The 17,411-nt window shown below is 43.6% G+C and overlaps 1 protein-coding gene across 4 annotated transcripts in view; it reads left to right on the top strand.

Annotated features, from left to right (window-relative positions):
* Positions 1–17,411, top strand: part of Grk3 (G protein-coupled receptor kinase 3) — a 165,008-nt gene that overhangs the window by 107,142 nt on the left and 40,455 nt on the right. For all 4 annotated transcript variants that reach the window (XM_023711723.1, XM_004628015.2, XM_023711725.1 and 1 more), the window contains 3 exons: positions 3,205–3,256; positions 5,528–5,619; positions 10,348–10,447. In XM_023711723.1, the coding sequence (XP_023567491.1) occupies positions 3,205–3,256; positions 5,528–5,619; positions 10,348–10,447 (244 nt within the window). The remainder of the gene's footprint in view (positions 1–3,204; positions 3,257–5,527; positions 5,620–10,347; positions 10,448–17,411) is intronic.

Genomic DNA, 17,411 nt, shown 5'->3' with positions numbered 1-17,411 from the left:
TGGCTCTGGGCTGGCTTCCATCTTCATTGCTGGTGCTTCTCAGACCTGAGCCTTTCTACCTCTTGGGTCACCCCTGTGTTTCTGTGACCCTTGGGAGACTGGAGAGATGGACTGGTGATCCAAAACCAGGAGGCAGGTCCTCCCTGATGGGTTGTAACTCCAAAGTGCATCCGTCTGCCAAGATTTTCCCCCCCAGAGTTAGCCATCCCCTGTTCCAGGGAATACAAGGGAAGCTGCTTGCATTTCAGAAAGCATGCATACCACATGTTTTGAAGCATTTAAAGTTTTATGTAAGTAAGTTATTTTAAAAATAATTTTGTTAATCCTTATACCTTTTAGTTCATTTTCTTTTAATGCGTTCTCAAATTAGAAAAAGCAATTCCATGTCAAGTCACAAGTTTTGGTTTTAGAAGCACAGGTCCCCTATAAAGATGGCCATGAGGGGCCAGGGAGATAGCTCAGTAGAATAAGCACTTTGCCTTGCTATTACAAAGGCCTGAGTTCAATCCCCGGTTCCACCAAAAAATAATAAATAAATAAGTAAAGATGGCCGTGCAGTGTTTAGCATCTCAGGACCTGGTGGGCGGGGCTTGCAGTTCAGGTGACTCCCTCCCAGTGGTCACCCTGCAGTCTGGTAGTGAAGAGGAAGTACTCAGCAGTGCAAGGGCTTGGCTGTCACCTCCTCCTGAGGCCTGAACTGGGACAGGGACTAAACTGATAGGGACAGCTGTGGGAACCTGGATCTGTGGAGGCTTGTGAGTCTGATGCTCAGGCAGTGAGCCTCGGGAGCTCTGCAGCATGGAGACTGACAGCTTCATGGCTGAAACAGCCTTGGCCTGCACTGGAACCAGGCATTTCTGGGTCTGTAACTGCTGGTCTTCGGGGCCACTCTGGGAGCTCTGTAATCTTCACCAAGTCTTCTCCTTCTCACCCCCATGTTGATCAAGAATAGTGCGTACTCCAGGCACCCAGAGGTAGACAGGGCTAGGCACTGACACCCAAGGGACAAAGGAGAAACTTGTCACAACACATCCATGCCTAGTGGGCAAACATGCACCTGCTACTCTTTCCCCGGTTCACTAACCCTTCAAGGGTACTGTAAGGAGTACCAAGTTACCCATAGCTCCTTAGCTCTAGCTCTGAGCACCAGGGCCTGGATAAAAAGAGTGAGCATGAGCCCATGAGTCCTGTGGAAGTTCAGGGACCAGCTACAGATTTATAAAAGCGGGGGGCCCACAGATGGCTGCTCCTCCTCCAGGTACATGCTGGGAAAACTTGCAGTTTCTCAGAAGATAATGTTAGTTCACCAACCTCATGGAGCTGTTAGGAAGAGAATGAAATGCTCTTTAAAAGTCGCAAAGGCTGGGGAGATAACCCAAGGACATAAGTGCGTGCCTGGCAAGCCTAAGGTCCCGAGTTCAATCCCCAGTACAGGAAAAAATAAAATAAAATTAAAATAAAAGTCACAAAGAGGTCTTCTGGTTTTGAGTTTTAATCATCTCATTAATATTAGAAGTATTTTTAAAGGAGCCTTATTTTTTTAAAGCCCCATTAAATAAAACTCAGAGAATTATGGAAGTCACGTGTTCTAAGGCTTTCTCTCCTGCTGATGCTGATGCCTGTAACGTACACTTTGTGGAGATTTCTTCTGACCTTCCTTTCTTTGTTTTCCCCCGTTTTCCTTTTTCATTCCAAGTACAATGAATCCTGTGTCTTTATAAGGAATCATGCAAGAGGCTAAATGAGATTCAGTTTTTACCCAGTATAGTCTCTGCTTTCAAGGAGAGTTCAGTTTAGGACTCATTTTTTTATTCTTTTCATCTTTTTTCCTTTTTTTGTACTAGGGATCAAACTCAGGACCTTGCACTTGCCAGGCAGGCGCTTATGCTGCTGAGCTATCTCCCCAGCCCTCCTTTCATCTTTTTGTTCTCCTGCCTTGTACCTTCCCTCCCTTCCCTCCTTCCCTTCCTCCCTTTCTTCCTTCCATGTTCTCTCTCTCTCTCTTTGTGTGTGTATGATGCTGAGGAGCAGACTTGGGCCCTTGCATGTCCTAGGCAACTGCCTTAGCACTGAACTGTGCCTCAGCCCCGTAGCATGCATTTATTGTGAACGTCTATATAGTAATTAACTTACAGATATGTTGCTCATTAATTAAAAAGCAATTAAAATAATGTATTAAGTAGATATCAGTAGTTATTTTTATTAATTTGTGGTTGAAGAGAATACTTGCTGAGCGGCTTAGAAGCTCGTAGAAGCCTGTCAGAGTGACACTGAATCTTGGGCTCCTAATCGGAGGGCTTCTCTTCCACATTCTTTGTGTCTTTGAGAGGCAGTGCTAAGTTTTTCTTAAGAAGCCTGGGTCCACATGGGTGCCACCCCCCTCTCACCGTGTGACTTGGCCGTGCCACTCACTGTTAGGCTGCCTTAATCTTTTCTGCAGTACAGTAGAATCCCAGTAGCTCCTGTCCTTAGAACTGTTGAAAGGAACGTATGTACTGGCACCTGGTAAGCACAGTTTTTCAGTCCTTGTTACCCTTAAAATTATTTATAGACATTAATTTTTTTCATTATTTAAATCTGCACTTTCCCGTATGGTAGCCACTAACCACATAAGATATCCAGCACGTGCTGCGTGTGGCAGGGCACCCCTATAATCCTAGCACTCTGGAGGCTGAGGCAAGAGGATAGCTGTGAATTCAAGGCCAGCCTGAACTACATAGTGAGACCCTGACTGAGAAAAAAAAAAAAAGATACTGAACACCTAAAATAAGACTAGAAAATACTCAAATACACTGTAAGTGTCAAATCTCATACACGAAATTTCAAAGATCTTTTGTATAAACGAGAATGTTGAATATCCTGTTGATAAATTCATACTGATTGTGTGAAATGATTATTTTTTTAAGCCATTTGGTCAAGGAAATACAGTGTATTATTATGTTACATATGTGACTTGTATTATCTCCCTGTTGAATAATGCTAAGTCAGAGAAGTGTCAGCATGTTTGTGACAATTAAGGGAGAGACATGAGTCTTGTTTGATTTATAGAGTGAAACAGTGACTGTTAGGGAATGCTTTGTGAAAAAATCATTTAGATAACTTTGTGTGAGAACCAACACAAGTAATGCAACTCTAGTTTATTGTTCCACATGTCCATTTAATTTTGTGTTTAACTTCTCAGTAATTATTTGTGTTTTCTTTTAGTGACAAGTTCACTAGATTTTGTCAGTGGAAAAATGTAGAATTAAATATTCACGTGAGTATTCTCTTTTTATTTTTTCTTTCTTAAGTTAAAAATGCTTTGGCTTAATCCCATGAGAAAATATTCCGCAGCATACTCCCCAAGGGTGCACTGCCTAAACAGATGTCTCCGTAGACTGTGTGTTGAAGCCCTGCCTCCGCCCTTGCTCACAGGCGGACAGTGGGGGTTTTAACTGTTTTCACACTGATAAATGAATGTGCTTGTTCATATAAGAAAGGCTATTTTAAGCAGTAATTGATTGACCCTTTCACAAAAATAGTAGTCAAAATATAGATCATCTCCATACAACTTCCAGTCCTTGTCTTTTGCCATTCTTAACAAGTCCTTTTTCTTTTTTACATTATTAGGCATGATAAGAAAAATTGGATAATGATAAAAATAACATCTTTTAGGAGAATAAGCTTTTGTCTTTTTCATTTTGAGAATGAAAAAAGCAGTCTTCAAACGCAGGCTGCTTCCTAGCGCGTTCCCTCCAGTTTCCTGAGCATCGATGCTCCTGGGACGTCATCTTTACCTCCCTGTAGACCACACGTTCCTCATGCAGCTCTTCCGACTCCTTCATCACCTCCCTCCCATATGCTCGCTCGCTCGCAACTGGGGAGAGAATCCCCTGGAGCCATGGAGCCTCCTCCCTTTTTCCTCCCTCCCTTTCCTTCTTTTTATACTTTGAAACAGTACCATTGGAAGAATTTTTTTTAACATCCTTTTAATTCATCTTTCCTGGCAAGACTTAGAAGTAAGAGGCTATCACACACATTTTAAAAATCCCCAACATCCCTCGTGGATCTTCCTGTCTCTGCTTTGTGGGGAGACCTCAGGTGCTTGCAAACTGAGCATCACCAGTGACGTCTGGGGACAAAGCTGGTGCACGTTGTGGTCGGGGAGAAGAAATAAAATAGGTGGAAAAAAGACAAGGAAAGCATGACTTTAAAAACTGTACTTTAAGAGGACCGGAACTTTCGGGCGTCAGCCAGAGTTATCCATGGCTATCCCATGTCAGCATTCTTTACTTAAATTTAGACACTCTTCCTACCACAGCCATCATACTCAAAATTCCTCAAGAATACCAAAAGTCCATAAATTGACTTAATTAAAAAATAAGGAGCAGGAGCCTGATCCAAGATAAAGGAGCAGATTGAACAAACACAAAAAGTATTTAAATTAGTTATTTTTTAAAACCCACCCATCTCTGTAAAATGGGTGAATGTCCCTCTTAGGGGTGGGCCACCTTCTCCTAGGCTTTCCCACCATTTTATATTCTAAACTGTATTTCATCTCATTTCTCTGAGCACTGATATTGACTCTTCAGTGCATCCTAAAATCTTTGCTCATAAATCTTGTCATGCCTCTTACTGCCATGTCCTAAAAATTCTTTTTCCACAATAGGAGTCACTGAACAGAAGAGTGGCTTAAGTTCCTTATTTTAGTATCAGAAATCTCTCAGATCCAATGACAAGGTGACACCCTGTGATGATTCGAGTGTTGAGTGGCGCAGCACCCTTAGAGCCTTCGCCCTGCATTTGCCAGGATACATCAGCAGCAGACATTTGCAACTGTCTGATGGCCTCTTGCCATGGCTGTAAGATTCGCCATCTATCCATGTGCCTTCTAATGCTATTAAAACTACTTATGCGCCAGAGCATTGCTGAATGAGTGATTGCTGAGAAGAGGAAAGTGAAGGAGAGCACTGAGGAATAAAGCCTCTTCCTGTTCTTTGCCTCATGCTCACATGCCCAGCATGAGCCCTGTCTCTTTGCTGATGTTATCAGTAAGGAATTCACATGGCTGGCAGCTGTTGGATTTTCTGATCCACCAGATGTTGTCCTGAAGATACAGATGCCCTTGACCTGGACTCTCCTCTTTCTACCCTGAGAGTTCCTGCAATTGTTGAATTGTTCCCAAGCCGTAGGGCTCAGCATGGCTGAAGGCACTTCTCACTTTGACCAGAAATTCCACACACACTAATACTCTTCAGGCTGCTGCATTCTGAGATTTGCAAGAGTAGAAAGCCAGCAGCTGACTTGGTGCCCACTCTGTGCTCGTCTCCTTTGTCTCCGCTTTGTGCCTCATGTTCCTGCGCTACACAGAGGAGGTTACAGGCAGTCTGACCACCCCTGTGAGTTATACCTTGTAGCTCAAACAGTCAGCTGTGCAAGAGGCCGATTCCCCTCTCCAAGTTGCTCAGATATTTTGCATGAAAACAAACTTTTTAATGATATAACTTTATGTAATTTCATGTTGTCATTTTGCACTTTGACTTCACAGTTGACCATGAATGATTTCAGTGTACACAGGATTATTGGACGAGGAGGATTTGGTGAAGTGTATGGTTGCAGGAAAGCAGACACTGGGAAAATGTAAGCCTTGTCTTTATACATTTTACTAGAACTGTTAATACAATTTATGTTTGTGCCTACAGAAAATTCCTGTGTAGAAGCATGAAAGTCCAGGATGTTTCTCTGGAAATAAGTTATCACAGAAAGAAATAATCTATTTGCTCTTAAGCACATGAATGAGAACAGTAAGCTTGAACCTCATGTCAGGGCTTGTGGGAGTTAACAGTGACCACGGATGGACTGCCCACTTGGCTTGGACTGTGGCAGAAAGCAGGGGCTGAGAGATCAACAAGGTGCAATTCCAAATAGCTGGGAGCCTGTGTGATGTTTGCCTTCTAGTCAGATCACACTGAGGAATTCTTTGTTTTGCACAAGAGAGACATTCTTTTCTAAGTAAAGACCAACCTTTGTGGTTAAGAGTAGGCTTTTGGAGGTTACCTGCATTTCAGGAGAGGTCAGTGCCATGAATTAGTAGTTTGGGTGCTGGAGGTGGGGGGCCCGTGTCTGGCAGCGACCGTGAGCTACATCCTCTCACAGCGATTACCTGTGTGAGGTCAAGGTGTGGACTCCAAGTGCACAGGCACACTGAGGGCATTAAGTCTATAGAGTTTTCCGGGAAGGGTTCCTAAGCATGAGGGAAATTGTTCTTTTTTAATTAGATGTGAACATATTCCTGAAGGCAAAAGAGAGTGGAAGCGTGATTTGGTAGACCCAGAACTACAACTGTGTTTAAGTGACAGATATTTTGAGACAGTAGACAAGGTGGAGTGGTATTTGAAGCATGGTTTATAAGATGATTAAATCATCTAGGATACTTTGAGGTCCCCTGATTCAGGGCCTGCCTCACCCTGCATCCGTTCCCAGTACTGCCAGCAAGTCTTCCCCCAGCTCTGTTTACATGCCTGTCCTTTGTTTTCAGGCAAGGTCTGTAGCTACCATTATTTAGTCTGAAATTGTCCCTCACTGTTTTGGGGCTCTGTGCAAGGGGAGCAGAGAGGCTGGCAGTAAGTTGAAGCCTGGGGTCCTGAGACAGAGCAACCTCCTTCCCAGGGCAAGAGTCAATGACACCAGCAAGGGCAGGGTGGCTGTCTATTTCAGGTGCAGTTTGTGACCTGTGCCTCACATTCTGGTCTGTAGGCGGGAAAATGAGAGTTCTTTGTTGTGAAAATCAAATGAGGTGAGCAGGCTTGGGAACAGCCCTCTCCCATAGTCAGTGCTAGAGCACAAAGCGGGTGTCCACACAGGATCTTCAACCCTTCCCTCTGCCTGAGAAGTTTTTCCTGTTCTATCCTGGCTCAGTGAACTTTGGATCCTAGTTAATATGGTTTACTTGTTGCTTGCTATATCATCATTGAGGCTTTAGTTTTGCTTCATCATTGCAGCTTATGGAAGTACTTACAAGATCTAGTCTGCCATATAATGTTGTATAAGTAAATAATACCAATTGATCTCTTTGTATGAAATTATTATTTTACCTTACCCTCAGAAACCACCAGCATGTGGTGTGTATTCCCTCTTGAACAGGCATGATGGTGCATGCCTTCCACTTGGGAAGCTGAAACAGGAGGATTATTAGAGTCCAGAGGTTTGAGACTGTCCTGGACAGCATAGCAAGATCCTGTCTAACCAGCAGCAGTAAATTCTCCATGTTGGATGGATGAGGTAGAAAGGGTTATCAAGAGACACACAAAAGAAAGCAGTCAGGCACTACCTACCGGTCAGCTTTCCCCATCACTGGGCCAGACTATCTGACACCCACAATTTAAGGAGGAAAGGTCTAATTTGGCTCCTGGTATCTGAGGTTTCAGTTCATGATCTCTGGCTCTAAGGCAGAAATATTGCGGAGGAAGACTGTGCCGGAGCAAAGTGGCTGACATCCCAGCGTCTGGGACACAGAGCACAGAGCAAGAGCAACAGCAGGGGCCACTTCGTCACTGGGCCCCACCCTCCTGCAGCACATGCAGCCTGAATGTCCAGGAATTGAGTACAGCGCCCCCCCATCCAGCCACCCCTAGGAATCTCTTCATCCAGTCAGGAAATCAGGTTTAACTGGCATGCCTTCACCCCTAGAAATCCTTTTTATTCCTCTTTTAAAAAGAAAAATGTATTTAGTACAGAGTCTACAGGGTCTCATTACATAGATCAAACTTGTGATCCTCCTATTTTCAGCCTCCCAAGTGCTGAGATTACAGGCACATACCACCATACCCAGTCTTTTATTTCATTTTTTAAACTTTTTTTTATTAGTACATGTTTGCAATACGTATTGATCACATTCATAAAAGGGAAGTTGTTGTTAATTTTGAGACAGGGTCTTGCTGTGTAGTTTCAGGCTGGCCTTGGATCCTCCTGCCTGAGCTACCAAATGCTGGAGTTACAGGTGCGAAGCGCCACGCCCAGCGGGAATTTGTACCTGCACATAGTATATCTTCATTCTTTGTCACTCCTTTCTCCTCACTTCCCTTTAACTCTTCTTCCTCTCCCATTTACCAAAGCCTTGTTTCCACTTTTTTCCTTCCATTCTTTTTTCTTTTTCCTCAAGGCCATAATCTTAAATTAGACACACAAGTTTAGATATTACATTCTTTTGTGTGAGGAACCCAGAGGGTAAATAAGCATAATGGAGGATAGATACCGGAAAGTTGGAAGAACATGTTCAAATGAAAAGGGAAACAAGGGAACAGCAAGGGGGATGGAGGAAGGGCAAAAGAAAAGAAAACACTCCTAGGAATCCTACTCCGTCCTGCCCGGCTGCAGGCTGCAGACTGCCAGGAAGGTCCTGCATGCGCAGGCTCCACGCCCTCACCCCCAGCTCGGAGAATCACCACTTGCACCCTGGAGCTGCACAGTGGCCCATGACCCAGGCCTGCATGTTCTGTCTGCACTAGTATGGAAACCATCCTGGTAGAGGGTAATACTAGAAGGAGTGTGCAGCCTTTAAAAACTTTCTCATCGTATGGGCCGGCCAAATAACAGATTAAAGCCCCTACAAGCAGGCCCAAGGGCCAGGGGTTCAATCCCCAGGCCTGCCTTGCTGGCCCCACCCCCAGGGGGTGCTGAGATGGCAGTTGGGACTGGGTGTGGTGGTGCTCGCCTGTAATCCCAGCACTTGAGAGGCTGTAAACAGGCAGATCACTAGGAGTCCGATGTAGTAGTGAGACCCTGAACACCCTGTAGCCCCTTCCCTTAAATACAAAAAAATTTTTAAAATCTCATCATAAAAATGAAGTATTTAAATAACATGTCATTTTATATATTCTCAATATTTTATCTCATAATTAAACATGTAAATGTCTTGCTAATTGATTCACTATAAGAATTCCTTAAAAAATGGATAAAATTCCCCAATTTGAACATTTGTCTCTGTTTTTATGTAACATGGATAAGTTGGTTTTTTTTTAAATTTTATTTATTTATTTATTTGTGTGTTTGTGTGTGTGTGTGTGTGTGTGTGTGGCCAGCTCAGCTCACTAGGGGGCGGGGCTGGCTGGCATATGGTGCTGGTATTGAACCGCGGTCCCTGGGCTTTGCTAAGCCTGCTCTAAGTAGGTGCTCTAGACCACTGAGCCATCTCACCAGCCCCCTGGATAAGTTTTGATTAATAAAATGTAAGTGGGTTTTCTGTAGTGCACCGCACTAAGATTCTTTCAGCCTAGGCTTATAAAGTATTTCAACAACTAGAAATTTTTAGTTGCCCACACAGAGTTACCAGTCCTGGAAGAAACTGTAAAGGTATCACATGTATTTCCTATTAGCTTTCTGTGCCAGTTGAAAATCTTAAATTGTCAATTTTAACCAATGATAGATATTAAAATATTTTTTCATTATTTGAAATATAATAAATTACACATCAAAATTAAAAACATATCAATTTAGCATCTTATACTTTGTATGCGCTTATCACTACTTGACTACTAGTGCATTCACAATTCCAACCTCCTACATATGAAATGTAGGACCAGGTTCAATCCCCAGCACCACGTGCTGTGCCAGCCTCACCCCCAGGTGTGCCGAGCCAGCCACTGAGACCGGGCGTGGTGGCACACACCTGTAATGCCAGCTCTGGGGAGGCTGAAAACAGGAGGATCACTACAAGTACGAGCTGTGTAATGAGACCCTGTACCAAATACATAAAAGAGAGAGAGATAGACAGACAGACAGACAGACAGACAGACAGACAGACAGAGAGAGACTGAGATAGAGACTGAGACAGAGAGCCAGAGCCAGAGCGAGAGAGACAGAGATGAAACATAGGCCTCCACTCCCATTAGGCAGGAGCAATAAGCAAAATATTCGTTTCAATAAGTTTATTTATATTCATCTACATGAAATGATAGAAATATAAGTACTACTTCTTTCCCATAGTACATAAACACCTGTATTTCTTATGTGGTGATTGGGTGGCATGTTGTATTTCAATTGTTTTGTTTTTGTTTGTTGCCATGATACAGATTGTACCCAGGGCCTCCCACTGAGCTATAGCTCCAGCCCATTTGTAATTTGTAGTTTAAGACAGGGCCTCTTAAATTATTAGACTGGACTCAAACTCTGGATTGTCCTTCCTAAGACTCCTAGAGTGCTGGGATTATAGGCACGCATACCATATTTGGCTCCATTTTGCTTCTTTTAAATATTGCCCAAATATCTGGGAACTCTCAGCAATGTGGTATATATTGTTTACATCTGTTTGGATGTATTTTTCTATATATCTATACAGTATATATTTTTCTATAATCTTTATGCTTGTAGGTATGCAATGAAATGCTTGGATAAGAAGAGGATCAAGATGAAGCAAGGAGAAACATTAGCCTTAAATGAAAGGATTATGTTATCTCTTGTCAGTACAGGAGTAAGTATCCAGTGTCCAACTTTGCTTTTAAAATTTGTCTACCTTATAGCAGGATGGTGTATTTGTTCCTGCTGATTACAGGGCAGAGCAATTCATAAGTGGGGTAGGATTTGATATCTCCTTGTACTTCTTGTACTTAAAATCAGAAGCTGGCAGAGCCCAGTTGCCTTCGCAGCACACCGTGCCTTTTCCCACAGTGCCTGTGACTTCTTTTCTGCAGGATATGGTAGCTCTATAGTAGCTGAGATGGCAAAAAATAATCACAAAAGAAAAAAATCACTGTAATATAATAGAAGAAAAGTGACTAAATGACAAAGCAGGAGTGATCCTCAGGAAACAGAGAGAGAAGTAGTTCTTGCCTTCCATGAGCACACAGAGAATGGCTTAGGTTGGTCACATCTGAGTGGTTCTGTTAGAGCTGGCCCTTGTCAGTCTTCCCTTTGGACATGGCTTTGTCTTGCCCTCTGCACTTGCCGCTTGGTCCTGCAGTAGACTTTGGTTATTTCCATTCCCAGGACTGCCCTTCTATGTGGTGGGCATTTTGTGTCTGTGTTGAGCTGTCATTTTTAGTGTAGGACTGGTAGAAACAAACTCTTAGCCTGGATCGTCTTTACTTACAAAGCAGCTGCCCATTCGGACTTCTCAGTTTGTGTGCATCATTGTCACTGGGCTCCTGACTTGGGAGCTGAGTGAATTTAATACCGAGTAGCCACACTAACTGCGTTTATACCTGAAGAGATGGGGTGGGTCTAACTCTTACTACTAGATTCCATTGGAGATCATCTTCACCGAGTTGTGGAAAGCATCAAATTGTATTGGCTCACTCAAGAATCTCTTAGCAAACAAGGAACCTGCAGCCCAGCATGATCAATTTGCTTGTCTCCAGCCCCAGACACCCTGGGCAGGGCTCCCTTCATGCTTTGTGAGCCGAGCACTTTGGGTTTATCACCTGTGCTTATTGTGTTACAGTTTGTATTATTCTAGCTTTCATCTTAGAAGAGCTAATTCCTGTCACAGCAGTAGAACAGGATAATCTAGCAGGACTAAAACAAATGAAAGCGCCATGACTATAAATAATTTCTAATTTTGTGCTTCTGCCTCCCAATATATGGATGTTAAACCTTTCACCTTGGAGTCCTTCTGTGTGTGTGACCATGTGTGAGTGCCTGATGGAGGCTGGCACAGTGTGAACGCCCGTAGCTCCCAGCCTCTACTGAAATTGTCTGTGTCTTCAATTTCACACATGCGTGCCTTCACTGAATACTTTACGTAGTTATTACTATGTTAATTTTTATGAGTTATCCCAAGGACTGAATAAGAAAGCCTATGTGAAAATGTATTGGGCCAGCCAAATAGCTCAGCGGATTAAAGCACCTGCAAGCAGACATAGGGGTTGGGGGGGTTGGTTCTGATCCCCAGGCCTGCCTTGCCAGCCCCACCCCCAGGGAGTGCTGAGACTTGAGACTGGACGTGGTGGCATACACCTGTGATCCCAGCTCTTGAGAAGCTGTAAACAGGAGGATCACTAGGAGTCCGATCTAGTAGTGAGACGCTGAACACCCTATAGACCCTTGCTAAAATACAAAAGAAAATATTTTGATGTAGAAAACCAAGGGATAGTTTTCATCTAACATTTTATTTATTTTATTCACATGAAAGAGAATATAGTTAAGCAGTTGTGGGATGATTCTTTACTGGTCTGACCTTAGAGGAAAACGTTTTAAAATGAAATTGTGTTGAACCACTACTTTGAACTAATTTAAAAGATTGTTTCTATTTTTATTTAAATATTGAACCATATGCTATTTTTATTTATTTTTTATTCATTTTGATGAGAAAAAAGATAAACTAGCCATGAAAGTTTCTTTTTTCATTATTAATTTTATTGAGAAAGAAATATTAATAAGACAGTTTCAAAACAGGTCAGTAGGACAGTTACGATAATTAATACATTGCATATTCTTGTCTTCGTAGTAGTTATTCATAGTATAAGACACAGATATGATATCTTGTCTAAACACTTAGTGCAAATCTTTCTTCTCATTGAACTAAGAGAAAATAGCTGTATATCTAAATAACTAATTTGTATATACAGATATGGTTTCTTTTCACTACAAAATGGTCCTTCATTTATATCCCCCTTTTTTGTTTAGTTTTGTCAGAGATGGGTGTTCCATCGCCATTCAAATATTGTAGGTGCGTGAATTCAGCAAAATAATCCAATACAGTCCAGTAGACCATAATAGTAGTGGGTTTTCCGCAGGGATAGCAATGTTAGAAGTTGTTGACTTGAGCCTTTTACAGCTCAGCATATTAATATGGCTTTATGTTTTAGAAACAGTTTCTAAAAAAGGTTAGTAGGGCAGTTACAATATTTACTACATTGCATATTGTTGTGTTTGTAATAGTTATTCAGAGCATATGCTATTTTTAAAATGAATACATACAGAAATAATCTGAAGAGTTAAAGTGAAGTTACTTGGGACTGTTTACTTGCTAATCAAAAGCCACTTTGGGTAGATTTTTAATGCTGCCCCGTTCAAGTTGAGCTCATTAGGCAAAGCTCCGGGACAGCCTAGCTGGGGTCTGGAGCACGAAGGTGCCCTGCACTGTCTCCCACTGATTTCTTCTGCTGGAGGTCTGCCTTTGCTTCCAGCCATTGTCTCCACAGGAATGGCTGTACTGCTTTCTTGTACCAGGCTAGATAATAGAAAGAGAAATGTGCGTGTGTGAGCGAGCGCCAGGAAAGTATCGCGTGGCTGGGAGGAGCACACGGCAAGTTTATGCACAAGGTCCTGGGGCTTCATGGGCTGCACTGCTCAGTGCTTTCCAGAACCACAGTGAGTCCCTGGAGGGTTCAGGCACTTCCGTGTGCTGGGATCCTAGCCCCCCATCCAGCTGCCCAGCAGGGAATGAGGTGATGTCTTAATTCGTTAGCTCAGGAATGCACAGGCAAAGCGCTATGAAAGATTACTGGGGCTTGGGAGGCATCTGCCAGGGAAGAGGTGTATGTCCTGCAGGGCAAGGCTCTTGCTCACTCCCTGCAGGAAATCCAGAGGGACCTTTACACCTGAGAGTGCTCTACAAACCCCAGGGCATGTGCTCACCTTGACCCATGACTGGGTAGGTTGTCCTGACCCAAAGACCATGCTGGGCTGCAGGTTCCTTGCTTTCATTAACCTCAGGCTACAATTTCGTATTGGTCACTGTTGTGGTCTCTTGTCACAGCACCTGTCCAGCACCTGGAAAGAGAAGGAGGGCTGCCCTGTGGGTTGGCAGTGATCCCTGATCCTTCTCCCTTACTGTACTTGTGCTTTACACCATTTGTTGAGAAATACAGTGGGACTTGCGTTACAATAATGGCAGTAGCTTTTATTCTGTAGCTAGAGTCAGAAAAGGAAGCATCAGAGCCCCATTCCCATAATAAGAGGAAGGCTGGGGTGCTTCCTCTGGAGAGTAGGGAGCAGGTGGACTTTGGGGGTTCATGCAGACCAGGAAAGGAGAAAGGGGGCCTGTCCACATGAAGCTCATCTGGGTTGCCCCTGGTGCTCACTGAAATTGGGCTCCTCCCCTCCTATACAAACTGAGGGATAAGCACCCTGTCTGAAGGTGTGGGGTGACTCATAGCAGATGCTTGGGCAGCCATGAGCTTGATCAAGCAGGCATGTCACCGAGGGCAAGGATCATCCTTAAATACAGCCAAGAGCTTTGAGATACAGTGCCCAAGCTTGCTCAGGTGTTGAGAGGTCAAGATTGAAGCCTGGTAAGAAAGAGGCCTGTGTAAAGACTGGCTAGCTCTGGGCCAAGGACAGAGAGCCTAACTATTGCTAAGGAGATGCACCTTGAGGGAAGATTCTGGAGAGAGTGACAACCCGTGGCATTTGCATCTTACTGGCTACCAGCGTTTCATCTCAGGCAAGTTCTTTCCTTTTGGAGGAATCTTAATCTCCTTTAAAATGAAGAAGTTGGGCCGGGTGAGATAGCTCCACAGACCAAGTGTCTGCTTAGGCAAGCCCAGAGACTGGCATTGAATCCCTGGCACCCTGTGCCGCACCAGCCCCACCCCCAGGCACACTGAGCCAGCCACTAAGACCAGGCATGATGGCACATGTCTGTAATCCCAGCTCTGGGGAGAGAGCCAGAGGATCACTATGAGTCCGATGTGTGTAGTAAGACTCTGTACCAAATACATTTAAAAAAAAAAAAAAACTATTCATTTAAAATGAAGAGTTGTGATTTTTTTTCTTGGAAGTGCTCTTCCTACTCAGATAGGAAGCCTGTGAGTTCTAAGTCTAAAATGTATGTCCATCATAGTAGCATGGTACTTTAAGCAGACCTTGACCTTTTGCTGTTGCAACATGTACCATCATGTTCAAAAATTCCCCCGAAGGGTCTCTCTGCCCCCTGGTGATGTGGATGCAGTTGCCAGCTCAAGCTGAGAATGATCTTGGCTTTACTGAGTTTTGGGCCCACTGTTTCTCTGCTCTGTAAGTGAATTATCAGGTCAGGAGCAAGAGCCTATGGGAAGCCCCATTAAGGAAGAGACAGCATCTTCACAGGCTGTCAGAGAGGCCTGGGTGGCACAGGTGGATTCTTAGCAGAAAACACTATTTCTCTTCTTAGACAAAATAAATCTTTTTTTAAAATTATGTTTATGTATTTAGTACAAGGTCTACAGGATCTCACTACACAGATCAGACTCACAGTGATCCTCCATTTTCTGCCTCCCAAGTGCTGGGATTATAGGCTCGCGCCACCGTGCCCAGTCTCAGTCACTGTCTCTGCACTCTAGGGGCAGGGCCGACACTGCACACCTGGGACCAAACCCCCTGTCCCTGTGTCTGCCTAAGCAGGTGCTTTAATCTGCTGAGCTATCTGGCTGGCAACAAAATAAATCTTTAAAAGAAAATTTTACAAAAATTCAGCACATGCTTTCAGTACATAATTATTACATAATTCATTGTGTGGACTGGGTACATGCACATAACATGTCTCAATTCTTCTTTTTCCCCTTCTTTTCTATACCTCCCTTTTTTGCCAGCATTAGATTCACTTATTTATCTTATAAATCCTAATAGAATTCTTATACATACAGATTAACAACTGGACTAATCAGCCAATAAATAATTAAATGAACACATAAAAGTTATACTAAATCAACATACAGTTTTAGATACATTGTTCATACTAAATTACAGTAACCTTTTTCTCTTTTTTCCTATTGTCTGGAGGGTTTTATTTTGATTTTGTTTTTTGTATTTAAGACAGGGTGTACAGGGTGTACAGAGTCTCACTGCATAGCTCGGACTCGTAGTGATCCTCCTGTTTACAGCCTCCCAAGTGCTGGGATTACAGGCGCACCACCACCATGCCCAGTCTCAGTCACTGTCTCAGTGCACCCTGGAGGTGGGGCAGCACGGCAGGCCCGGGGTGTAACTCCCGGGCCCTGCAGCTGCCTAAGTTGGCACTTTAATCCTTAGCCGGCCCTATTACCTGTATTTTAGGCAAAATAAGCCTTGAAATCAGTACATACTAACACTATCTCAACTAGCAGTAGAACCTAAAGGAAAGCTAAGTAAACACAAAATGAATTTTGTAATCCATTGGAGCAAATTTCTCTGGAAGATTTATGGAAATTGAGCTCCTGCTCTATTAATCTTTATTATACAGAAAAGTATTAACTCCATATTACCCTTAACATGGAGATTTGAATAGTGCAAATTCTTTATAGAGATTATTCTGTAGAAAGTTGAGTGTTTTCTTTGGAACTTGCTGTGTCTATTCAGAAAGTGGATAGAGAGTATGTGCCATTCAGCTTGAGGCACTCTAGTGGCACTTACACTCTGTATGTAAAGCGTCTCAGCAGATGTAGCAATAGGTTGAGCAGTGTTAACGGTGCTCCCGAAGTCCCCCGGCTCCCCTCCCCGTCACCAGCCAACCCATAGCCAAGGCAGCCACGCTCCAGGTTGCCAACACCATGCTTGAGCTGTGCTAATTTTGTTTGAATTGTGTCTGAAAGTTCTCTTTTGTGTCCCGTGCTCTCATGGTGTCCAGCGTGAGATGCATCTGGGAGACTGCTCACAGTGGCCACTCATTCTGATAGCTGAGGACCAGGCAGCAACGAGCCCCTTGTGGCCCTGGGCCCAGCTGTAGCTTGTGGCCTTATATTGTACAGCCTCTGAGCTAAAAATAGTTTAAAGGATCATAAGGGAAATAAGCAAGGAATAGATGTATGAGTCTGCATGTGGCCTGCAAAGCCTAAAGTACCTGCTATTGAACCCTTTTCACATGGTGACCCCTGTCCCATAGCATTCTAATGTATAAATGTACTGCCTCAGCTCACTTGTCCTGCTCTTGACGGGCATCCCGCACTGCTGCACAGGTGTCTTGGTACAGTAGATTGCAGGTGTGCTAGGCAGCTACCCTGAAGCGGGGTTCCTAGGGCTCAGGGTTTGTCTTGGAACGTACCATCAAATGGCAAGCTGGGGCATTGGGTACTGCCGCACACAGTTCTGTCCATCTGTGGAAGATCCTTCACTGCAGACCTTTCTAGCACTTGGCAGTGTCTCTGAAAGTGGGCTGCTTCTGTGTGTTTCACTGATAGCAGGGATGGCTTTGGCTTGCATTTCTTTGGAGACCACTGAGTTTAAGCTCAGAGGCTCGTGGGCCTTTTGGTATGCTCTTGCATGAAATGCCTCCTTAGCAAATGAATCACTGTGCCATGTTTCCATTGGCTTATTTGCTTTTTTCTTTTACTGGTTTGTAAGAATTCTTTATATGTTGTAAGCATGAATCCTTTGCTTATTTGCAAATTACAGATAACCTTTCCTATGCTGTTGTATGACTTTTTTTATGCTTTCTGCTCAACGGAAGTTCTTAATTTTATTATAGCCAAGCCTGTTTAAGAAATCCATATCTAGAGTTGGCTGGCGGCGGTTGCGCGGTTGCGGCGCTGTGAGGTCTG

The sequence above is a fragment of the Octodon degus genome, unplaced genomic scaffold (genome assembly GCF_000260255.1).
Source record: "Octodon degus isolate 3935 unplaced genomic scaffold, OctDeg1.0 scaffold00021, whole genome shotgun sequence".
Taxonomy (NCBI): Eukaryota; Metazoa; Chordata; class Mammalia; order Rodentia; family Octodontidae; genus Octodon; species Octodon degus.
This window is presented reverse-complemented; position numbering and strand designations above follow the sequence as displayed.